Source organism: Zea mays, chromosome 2 (assembly GCF_902167145.1).
Source record: "Zea mays cultivar B73 chromosome 2, Zm-B73-REFERENCE-NAM-5.0, whole genome shotgun sequence".
Taxonomy (NCBI): domain Eukaryota; kingdom Viridiplantae; phylum Streptophyta; class Magnoliopsida; order Poales; family Poaceae; genus Zea; species Zea mays.
The window spans coordinates 199,545,619-199,556,364 of record NC_050097.1 but is presented as its reverse complement, the minus strand read 5'-3'; the positions used below and the strand labels follow the sequence as shown (position 1 = coordinate 199,556,364).

General features: G+C 45.2%; 2 protein-coding genes across 2 annotated transcripts; one reads left to right on the top strand and one right to left on the bottom strand.

Moving 5' to 3' along the window:
- The first annotated feature begins 1,542 nt into the window (after positions 1–1,542).
- On the top strand, positions 1,543–6,874 carry LOC103647586 (3beta-hydroxysteroid-dehydrogenase/decarboxylase). Its single transcript, XM_008672098.3, has 10 exons — positions 1,543–2,155; positions 2,275–2,445; positions 3,879–3,995; positions 4,073–4,152; positions 4,237–4,435; positions 4,869–4,986; positions 5,185–5,359; positions 5,484–5,640; positions 6,380–6,446; positions 6,542–6,874. Exons 1-10 carry the CDS (start codon positions 1,673–1,675, stop codon positions 6,691–6,693), a joined length of 1,719 nt encoding a protein of 572 aa, XP_008670320.2. The 5' UTR covers positions 1,543–1,672; the 3' UTR covers positions 6,694–6,874.
- A 1,110-nt stretch (positions 6,875–7,984) lies between these two features.
- On the bottom strand, positions 7,985–8,519 carry LOC109944592 (LOB domain-containing protein 13-like). The gene is made up of 2 exons (XM_035965433.1): positions 8,403–8,519; positions 7,985–8,307 (listed from the first exon to the last, which is right to left on the bottom strand). Exons 1-2 carry the CDS (start codon positions 8,496–8,498, stop codon positions 8,155–8,157), a joined length of 249 nt encoding a protein of 82 aa, XP_035821326.1. The 5' UTR covers positions 8,499–8,519; the 3' UTR covers positions 7,985–8,154.
- Between the last annotated feature and the right edge of the window lie 2,227 nt (positions 8,520–10,746).

Below are 10,746 nucleotides of genomic sequence, written 5' to 3'. Positions count from 1 at the left end.
TCCGCCTCGCCCGACCCCATGGCTCGGGCTCGGCCTCGGCAACAGAAGACAGACTCGGCTTCGGAGGAGCCCCCACGTCACCCTGCCTAGGGCACAGACCCGCCACGTCAACAGGAAGCGCCATCATCATCCTACCCCGAATCGACTCGGGTCACGGAGAACAAGACCGACGTCCCATCCGGCCAGCTCCGCCGGATGGGCAATGATGACGCTCCACAAACTCTATGACGACGGTGGCCCCCAGCTCTCTTACGAAAGCAGGACGACGTCAGCGGGGACTCGACCGCTCCAACAGCTGTCCCTCCGCCAGGCACCGACGCACCTCCGACAGCCACGACATCACGCCAGCAAGGTGCCAAGATCTCTCCGGCTGCCACATTGGCATGTACCTAGGGCGCTAGCTCTCTCTCCGCTAGACACGTAGCACTCTGCTACACCCCCCATTGTACACCTGGATCCTCTCCTTACGACTATAAAAGGGAGGACCAGGGCCTTCTTAGAGAAGGTTGGCCGCGCGGGACCGAGGACGGGACAGGCGCTCTCTTGGGCGCGGGACGCTTGTAACCCCCCTACTGCAAGCGCACCTGACCTGGGCGCGGGACGAACACGAAGGCCGCGAGACTTCCACCTCTCTCACGCTCGACTCCGGCCACCTCGCCTCTCCCCCCTTCGCGCTTGCCCACGCGCTCGACCCATCTGGGCTGGGGCACGCAGCACACTCACTCGTCGGCTTAGGGACCCCCCTGTCTCGAAACGCCGACAGGTAGTGATCGATTAAATCATTTTATTTTACAAACCAAACAAAAAAGTAAGTAGTGAGAAGATGATAGACTAACTATTTTCTCAAACCAAACATCATATTAGTGTTTCGAGGATCTCCTGGGAAGAAGATCCCAACAGATAGGCCGCATGAATGTGGATGGTATTAACAGTGTCATGCTTGGAAATGTACTTGTGCGCTACTTACATGAAAAGGTGCTTATTTGGGTCCTTTGCTTGATGCCATGAATGCCAGTCTTGTATTTTACGTCACATTTTGGCAAGATTGCCTTTCAATCATCAACCATGGTCGACGTGATGCGTCACCGACCGGCATTAGCATGATGTGCCATGATTCTTCCGAAGCGTCTCTGGTAATCTGAACGGCCTGGATGTTTGTCACGCTGAACTTTGAGCTCGTTGTAGTACTACTATCTATGTAACTTTACCGCAGACCAAATTGTCCAATTGACATGTTGATCCCCCGAACATGTCGAAAGTTGAATCAGTAGCGAGATTTTGTTTTCGCTGTTGATTTAATTTTCGGCCTGTTCCGAGCTGTTATTAGAACGAATTTCTATTCCAAGGATCGAACTTGTTAAAGGCCATTCTATTCTAATAATAGCAATTTAGGTTGTCAAAGAAAAAAATGGGATTCCATGAGCTGTTCGAGTCAAATATCCGAGCTATTTACACGCAAAAGTAAAGATCGAACTTGTTAAACAAATGTCGAGCGGGGAGCTCAGTATTCCAGCATATGCACTGCTTACCTGGTTTTGATTCTTTGGGGGGGAAAAGTAAAACAAAAGCAGCCAAGATTGTGAAACGAAAACCCCTCGTGCTCCCCTCCCCCGCCCCCATTTCTTCCTGTTCCCTACCTCCGTCCCACTCCCACGGTTCCACCCCACCACCGATGGCGACCGCCGAGCCCGGCCCGTCCCCGCCCGCGCCCAAGCCCACCTGCGCCGTCACGTTCGGACGCTCCACCCTCCTCGGCCGCTACCTGGCCGCGGCGCTCGCTGCCTCCGGCCGCTGGTCCGCCGTCGCCATCCTCGACCCCTCCCCAACCTCACCGTCCCCGCCGCCCGGACCGCCTGCCTCCCACATCGTCTACCACCACGACGTCGACTTCTCGGACCCCGCGCGCCTCGTTTCAGCGCTTGCCGGCGCCGCGGCTGTCTTCCATGTGGACGCCACCACAGCGGCCGCCTCCGGGAGCGACGGGTCCTTCCTCTCCCTCCACCGCCTCGCCGTCGAGGGCACGAGGCGGCTCCTCGCGGCTTGCCGCGCGGCCGGGGTTGGGAGGGTGGTGTACACCGGCTCAGCCGACGTGGTCGCTGCTGTTGCCCGGGATGTGATAAACGCGGACGAGGACTCCGCGCCCTACCCTGACAAGGTTTGGTGACTCGCTCGGGGCATAGTGTGTCCTCATCGTGATCCGCTCGGTTTCAGGGTCGTTGGGTTTGGAGGTGTCATTGTTCTGACGGAGCGCTTGGGTTTTGGCTGTGTGCTCAGTTCGGGAATGCGATGAGCGAGCTGAGGGCGCAGGTGGAGATGATGGTGCTGGGTGCGGACGGGGTGGACGGGGTGAGGACGTGCGTGCTGCGACCTAGCAATCTTTTCGGTCCGGGTGATTCCAGCTTGGTGAGGTTTGTTGCTGGATATGCAAGGTCTCCCTTGGGCAAGGTATTCCGATATGAAATTGACTTCGTTCCTGTTCTACATATCTTCACGATTTAGATGTCTTCGTTCCTGTTCTACTTATATTCACGGTTTAGATGATCGGCAGTTGTCACCTCTATTTCTTTTGTGAAGAACGAACATATACCATATCCTTACATGATTACTGATCTGAGTGGAGCTATTGGTACATGGATGCAACACATGCTATTCATGTGTGAAGTTTTATGTGGCATAATATGGTGAATTTACATAGTGGTGGCGCCGATCTGGGCGCCAAACACTGGAACGAACCGTCTGGCGATGCTCTCCGTGGAGGCGCGGACGGTCCGCGGCACAGGGCCGGACGGTCCACGAGTGGCTCCTCCTCTGCGTACGTCCGGACGGTCTGTGCCTGGGACTCGGACGGTCCGTGATGGCGCAAAGGATCGTCTTCTTCGCAGCAGAGACCTCGTCGGGGAGGAGAGATCATATGGTGTGTATTGGCGTCGGCAGGCCATCCAAGACGTCTCTAGTCGACGTAGAGCTGAAGAGAGCTGAAGATTTGAGGTAGAGGGAGGCTAAACTAGTGCTAAACTAGAGCTACTTCTAATGCATAAGATAAAAACGATAAGTAGATTTGATTAGATCGATTGTGGGGGTTCAATCGGCCGTAGCCCTTCATCTACATAAAGGGAGAGGTCTGGACCCGTTACAAGTCGGTTTCCGAGTTAATCCCGCAAGTTTAGCTAACAAATCCCGCAAGAAATTCGGAACCCTAATTGATTCTGCGCACGCGCGGACGGTCCGTGCCGCTACGGCTGACAGTCCGGACCACGGACCGTCCGGCCTCAGGGCAGGACCACAAGGACATTTTCTGTGTTCAACACACAGATTCTGTTTTAGACATAAATTTTAAATGTGTAATCAATAATTATGATTCTCATGCATTGCTGTGATTCCAAGAATATAATAGAAAGGTTTGCCACATTACCACCTGATTGCGGTTGTAATTCTGTTTTTTCATTCCTCTGTTTTGGTAATCAGGAGTAACTCCAGATAAAAAGGGTCTTGGTTGCCATTTGAAATAATGAATCTGCTAGACTTAACATTATTCTCCCCAGTTAGTTGTGGCTAATAGTATTTCTTTTTTTTTCTTAGTTATATCTAATGGTCCACTTTGTTTAGTAGATGATATCAGTAGTCTGGGCTTCTGTTTGGCAGAATGCCAGACACAATATGGATTCTTATTATTTTTCATGTCCAATTATTAGGCTCCGTATAGCTGGCGTAGTTGCTGCTGCTGCCTTGTGTTTTCTGAAGAGGAAATTGCACTTGCCACTTTGTTGCCCCCCTCCCCCTCCCCTTCTGGCATTTGCTGTTATGAAACATGACCTGGAAATTTTCTCCATGCTCGTTCAAACTATGAAATACTAGTTTTCTTACGCAGTTCTTTTCAGTTTGTAATAGGCAGTGGCAGTAACATGTCTGACTTTACCTATGTGGAAAATGTGGCCCATGCCAATATTTGTGCTGAGCAAGCCTTGTCTTCAAATGCAGCTTCTGTAGCTGGGAAGGTACATTTTTAGAGATAAAAGGGCTATGTTTATCCATATTACTTTAATGGTTAATTTTGCACACCGAACTTTTACAGCCCTTTTTTGTTACCAATGACGAACCTATGGAAACATGGGAGTTTATGAATTGCATGATGGAAGCCATGGGTTGTCAGAGGTATTTCTCCCTCCCTCTTTGCCCCTTTTTTCTTTGAAGGCAACTTGTGAAGTTAACATGTGTTGTGGTTTCTCATCCATTTAGGCCCAGGATTAATCTTCCTGCCAAGATGTTATTGTTTGCAGCCTTGTTCTCCAAAATGATTCATCACAGGCTTGGTTTTCAAATGCTTTCCACCCCTCTTCTTCATCCAGATACAATATACTTCTTGTCGTGTACGAGAACCTTTAACACTTCAAGAGCCAGAAGATTACTTGGATACCACCCAATTGTATCATTGGAGGTGAGCTTATTTTATTATTGAATGGCAACGGGGGTAAAGACTCCCCACCTGATTAGCTTTATTTCATTGATCTAGGCTCTATGAGCCCATCTTAAGTCAAGGCTTTATTTCATTGATCTAGGCTTTATTTCATTTACAGTTACTGATTACATAGGGGTAACAGGAGTTGGCACCAAACATCATCTATCTCTCTGTCTTTCTTAGGCAGGTGTAACCTCCAATGTGCATTAGTAGGAATACTTGTTAGTGTGTGCATAGTTCATCTGTTTCCTTGCTATATTGAATCACATATGTTCCCTTGGATCATTTGTTTGGTACTCCCCATGTCTTGATATGTTCCTTGTAAAGGCACATGACTCCCCTTCAAGGACTTCCTTTTCCTTGCAATGTAGATGTTGATAACTAATAAATTTTAATGTTTAACGTGTATCAGGATGGAATTATGAGAACTCTTGGGTCATTTTCAGAACTAGCAGATAATTTGGGGTTGTCAAGAAAACAGGGCTCCTGTGGATCCTCGAAGGCAGATAAGCTGCTAGGAAGTGGAACAGGTGACATAATCCTTTTTTTAAATAAAATATCTCTCTTGTGTTTTCTGCTTTCCACCAAATTGAATGAACAAGAGCCTTGGATACCAAACTTTTCTGATATAGTTGTGTAAAACGTTTTTCATTGTTGTTTACTAACTAATCACTCTGCTGTGATAAATATTTGTTTTACACTGTTGACATCTTCCATTTCCACTGCAGCTGCTGATATTCTTCTTTGGAGGGATGAAAAGAGAACCTTTTCATTTGTCACAGTATTGTTTCTGCTTTTCTACTGGTTCCTGCTTTCAGACAGAACTTTTGTTTCATCAGCTGCCAAATTTCTTCTAGTGCTCTCGCTTGCTCTCTTTATCCATGGTGTGCTGCCTTCAGAAGTGTACGTGTTTTGGTTGTTCAGCTATCTTTCGAGTACACTAATCTGAAATTAAAATTCTCCAGCTCTTGCAAAATAATTTTGTATTGTACTATGTTTGAATACTGAAGTCGGACTCTTGTTGCAGGTTTGGTTTTACAGTCGAGAAGGTCACATCTGATCATTTTGAAGTATCACACTCAGCATTGAGGAATTCACTTATGTGTGTGGCTTCTGCATGGAATGGGAGTTTTCATAAACTAAGGCTTTTAGCAGAAGGTGAAGACTGGAGTTTACTTTTGAAGGTTGGTGTTTAGCTTTGTTGAGAATTGTGTCTCCTGGAGGCTTTGTTCATTGAAAAAAAATACCCAATATGAGGTTGTTTTCCATTAGGTGCTGCCTACTAATTTGGGCTCCTTAAGCCCACATATGCTGTTTGAATTTAATCTACTTCAGTGATTGCTAGCAACGGTCTATCTCTAACATATTCATGAACCATCTCCCCCCTTGGAAGTTATAGTATTAGCTTTAGTTGTTTTCATAAAATTTAATGTACACACACAGACACGCTTTTACTATTCAAATGTTTCTGCACTCATCTTAAGTGATTGAAGTCCTTGGTTACCTTGGCATACTTTTGGGCCTTTTGGCTTTAGTTGATCCTAGAACTAGAAATAATTTATATGGGGTTACTGTCTTTTGTATCTTAAATACATCAGTACATTATTTTTTTTGTCATGTTCGATTGATGTTTACAAGTTACGCGGTTTAGTGATTATCCGAAGGGATCAATAATTCCATCTCAGTGGTGAATAACTTACCATGTTAAGATAATGCTGCTCTATTAACAGTGTTTAGAAGGATGGGAAAATGGCTACTCAAGTTTTGCTCAACCAAAAGACAGGCTTTTAGTTGAAATTCACTGCAAATGAATAATAAATCCTGACATGACAGGGCAAATGTAGCTATTGCAAAAATGAAGTCATGACCATATAAGAATCAAGTTACAAATGATTGATCCATAGTTTCTTCACTATTTTACAGGTATTTGCATTTCTGTACAGCATCAAACTAATGCTGAACTTTCAGTTCAGATTTTTGATGGGACTTGGTAAGGGACATTCTTTTGCTACTTACAACATTTGTGATCAACTGATCATTTAGTGTTGTGAATAAATTTATCATCTGCTTCTCTCCTGTATGCAGTACTGGCATCCTTGTTCATTGTCTTCATTGTCTATGAACAATGCGAGGAAGAAATTGACAGTTTGGTGGCAAACGCTTCTGTCAAAGTCAAGTGGCTAACAGACAGAGTAGTCAGAAATTTGCCGGCCTTTTTGAAGGCGTATATAGCCTAGAGGAGACATCTGAAGGATGTCTCGCCAACTCGCCATGGTGCTCCTATCTGTAAAAAACCTTAGTTCTTTTAAGCTAACATGTACTGTGCGATTTACCCAAATGTTTGACTAGCACTTTTATATTCTTGTTCAAGTTTCACCTTTTTTTTAATTGAGAATCCTTTCCCACCCCTTTTTACAACTCGTGACTTGGCATACAACTGCCTGCGTTTTATGCTCATGCATGGGTACCAAACTACTAAGTCAATTTTCTTTAGCTTTAACCAAATTTATAGAAAATATATAAATATCTATAACACGAAATAAGATTTGTTAGATATACCATGAAATATATTTTTATGTATTTATTTCGTCCTGTCGGTATTAATGTGTTTTCTAAATTTCTACAAACTTGGTCTAAGGTAGGCAGATGAATTACTGTATTAAACATTTGCGGTTCAGTGCTGAAGTTTGGGCTCTCGTGGTGAGCCACCTAGTTACGAATAATCTTTTATTGTCCAATACCAAATCTTCAAACATGTATGTTACTAGCAAACTTTCAACGGAATATACACAACTTGTGTGGTCATCTACACAATTTATGGCTTGGATTTTTAAATGATCTTGTCATGTGTTTCATTTCATATTGAAATCAAACTTGTAGACGCATGCTGCACTACCTCCTATGGGTAGGGGAGGTTTTTAGGTTTGTTCAATGATATGTTGTGTATTCTATTTGGACTCTATCATATCTAGACGTGTTAGATATGTTGCCTTAACTCGTATAACGCAAGGATCAGGCTGCAATATAGGAAGCAATCACTACAGTAAACGAATCAACGTCCGACGGCCAAAACCGTCGGACATAAGAACTAAACCGTCGGAAATAGGTTATTTCCGACGGCAAAGCCTTATCTCCGACGGCTTTAAGCCGTCGGCGATAATTCGTCGGAAATAGCACAATGTCCGACGGCTGCCGTCGGACATAAGCTATCTCCGACGGTTGCGCCTGACCGTCGGAGATAACAAATCCCAACCGTTTTACCGGTCGGAATGTGGGCCCCACAGGTTTAAGTCCGACGGCTCGTAGCTAGGCCGTCGGACATAAGCTTTCCTTATGTCCGACGGTATTTAATGCCGTCGGAGATAACACAAGGTTATGTCCGACGGCTACTACTAGGCCGTCGGACATAACAAATTACAGAATTTACACAAAATTCTGTTTTTTAAAAAATCTGACATTTACAAAACAAAAACAGATTCATGCACATATACACATTCACATTCACAATCACAAATATACACATTCTAATAAGTATTCACAATCACAAATAGTCTCACATAAATATTAACATTCACAAATTTAACATCAACATATAGGTTCGACGGTTGCAAAGTGTTGCAAAGTGTTGCAAAATGAAATTGTGTCTCACAAACAAGTGTTGCAAAGTGTTTCATAAAAAAACATCACATCACGACACATCAATCATATCCATCGTCTGGATGGTTCGAGTAGCCACCTCCTCCGGCTGGACTCTGCGTGTTGAAAATGGTGTTCACCCACGAATTTGTTGTGTCGTCCTGACCAGACCCATCTCCAGGTGCGGCAACTGAAGCGGGTGGTGTCTGAAATCCCTATAACACAAGCACATGAAATAGTAACCACTCAGTTGTTCATTTAAACACATAAGACATTTATGAACATGTCACACACGCATATGTGTACATACCATAGGGAATTGTGACGGAGGCGGAGGCGGAGGTGGAGGCGCCAAAATTGGCATTGGCAGTGCAAACTCCGGAGGCGGCATCCCATATGTCGGCATCGGGACGCCCGCTTGTTGGGCTAGTTGCTACAAATTATATACAAGTCATTGTTGAACAAACAAGATACACATCAAGTGTTTTGCAAAATAAGCTACAAAATGTTACTTCAGCTTACCGAGAGAAGAGCTTGATTTTGGGCCTGGAGGCTTGCATAATACTCGTCCCTCTTCTTCTGGTACTCGGCTTGTTGCCTCTGGTATTCAGATTGTTGCCTCTGGTACTCCAATTGTTCCCTCAAGACTGATTGATGGTACTCTGCCTGTTGACGCAACACTGCAAGCTCTATCTCATGGGCTGCTGATCGTGAACGGGACGACTGTGAAGACGACGATGTGGACTGTCGTCCACGGCGTCTCAGCTCTCTGGAATCAATCGTAGAATCAAAAATACCCAACCTACAAGAGTGAACCATGCACTTAGTATAGTAACTCATGGCTCAGTTGAATCGCAAGCATATGATGACAATTTTGAAAACCAAATCAAATAATCTCACCGTCCATGGGCTTGTCCTCCTGCGCTAGCATAGGCTGCCTGAGGGTCGATTGGCTGGCTCCTCCAATCGTACTCCTCCCCATGGCGTTGAACCATCTCCTGCCCATACGAAGCCTGGAGGCAAACAATATCAAATATAAGTGCATAACCCCTATGCCCTTGCAAACAATATCAACACACATAATAGAGTAACAATATCAACTCACTAGACGGTCGGTGGCCGTCTGAGTGCATAACACATCAGGATTCTGAGGATCAGAACCCCTATGCCCTTGCATATACACCTCCACATCCGTGGGCGTACGGCCGGATTTGACTTCCTGTACATAAAAGTTATAATGACACATTTCTATGTGATTCAAAGTTACGACAAACTGTGACTTACCATTCGCTTAGCCAAGCGCACATGACCATCACCGCCGTAGTTGTGGAACGACTCGGTCCCACGGTTTCCCCTGTTCCTTTCGGAAATGGCACGAAAGTCAGGGGAAGCCCACCATCTGCACAATGCCCGATAACCGTCTGATCGGGTGGCCATCCACGGCACCGACACCTACATGAAATTTTTTAAATAAAGCAAGCAAATACATGGCTTTGTGCGATATGAGAGGCAACAACTTGTTTACCTCTAGGTATTGCTCCTCCGTCAAGTAAATTGATGACCACTCGGCCTTTGTATTTGGCATCGGTCGATCATCAGCATTTGCTCTGTACCATGCCTTTATAGCCTGAATTCGTGCATAGTACATTGCATCTGCAACGACATCGTTCGCGTTAAACTCAAACACGTAACGAGCGTTCATATCATATGATCCATCGTCCGGCAACTTGTACCGTTTCTGCAAAAACCATAGTGTTATCATAAAAGCAAACATATATGGAATAACTAAAATAGTATAAACAAGTCATACCCAGAATGCATCCCAAACTAGTGCCTGTGTGTTGCCAAACGTTCTACAGACACCATAGCGATAATGCTCCCAAGTGGTGGCGGGGACAGACTCGCCAGTAGGCAAAGTCACAAGACCAGGCCAGTGCAGACGAACAAGATTACCAAGAACCATGTTAACCTGCCTGTAGTGTCCTGTGCCTGTGAACGAGTCGTCGATCCAAGTCCTGCAAACAGAAATCAATGTAGGAATTAAAACATAACTTTCAATAACATTTAAGCAAAGATATGTCACTCACTTTCCACTAGGCTTTATCACAACCCGAGATTCGGGTGGAAGCTCTGGAGGTGGTCCGACAAAATGCAGCTTCCTCGTTCTCTTAACTCGAGAAGTTCCAGACCCAGCTGCAGAATCTCCACCAGCCCCAGAATCCCCAGCCCCAGAATCCCCACCAGCGTCGTCTCCAGCATGATCTCCCACATTATCTCCACCATCATCTTCAACATCATCTCTTGCATGATCCTCTACCACTGGTTCCTCAATTTCAGCATCCTATGAAACAAATAGCTTACATCAGACAATATTAAGTAACTCAAATAATGTAGTTTAACAACTAACTTACATCTTGTGGAGGCAAATGTTCTGCCAGCGCTCTCCGTCTGCTCATGGTAGAACCTGTGCCCTGAAAAACTGAATCCTCACCCCTCGAGCTGCTCCTCGAGCTACTCCTCGACCCAAGCAAACTACGAGCTAAAGACTTCATTTTCTTTGACATCCTATTTTAACAAAAACAAGTTAGTACATAAATCGACAATAAAATAATAAAATATGCAACAAAATCATAAAATATGCAATAAAATCATGA

What these genes read in the sequence shown, in the direction of transcription:
- LOC103647586 (XM_008672098.3), top strand. Translation starts at nt 1,673, where the DNA reads ATGGCGACCGCCGAGCCCGGCCCGTCCCCGCCCGCGCCCAAGCCCACC. An exon ending in GCTGCTAGGAAGTGGAACAG is followed by an intron (nt 4,987 to 5,184) that starts GTGACATAATCC and finishes TTTCCACTGCAG; the next exon opens with CTGCTGATATTCTTCTTTGG. An exon ending in CAGATTTTTGATGGGACTTG is followed by an intron (nt 6,447 to 6,541) that starts GTAAGGGACATT and finishes TCCTGTATGCAG; the next exon opens with TACTGGCATCCTTGTTCATT.
- LOC109944592 (XM_035965433.1), bottom strand. Translation starts at nt 8,498, where the DNA reads ATGCCGACATATGGGATGCCGCCTCCGGAGTTTGCACTGCCAATGCCA. An exon ending in CTCCGTCACAATTCCCTATG is followed by an intron (nt 8,308 to 8,402) that starts GTATGTACACAT and finishes CTTGTGTTATAG; the next exon opens with GGATTTCAGACACCACCCGC.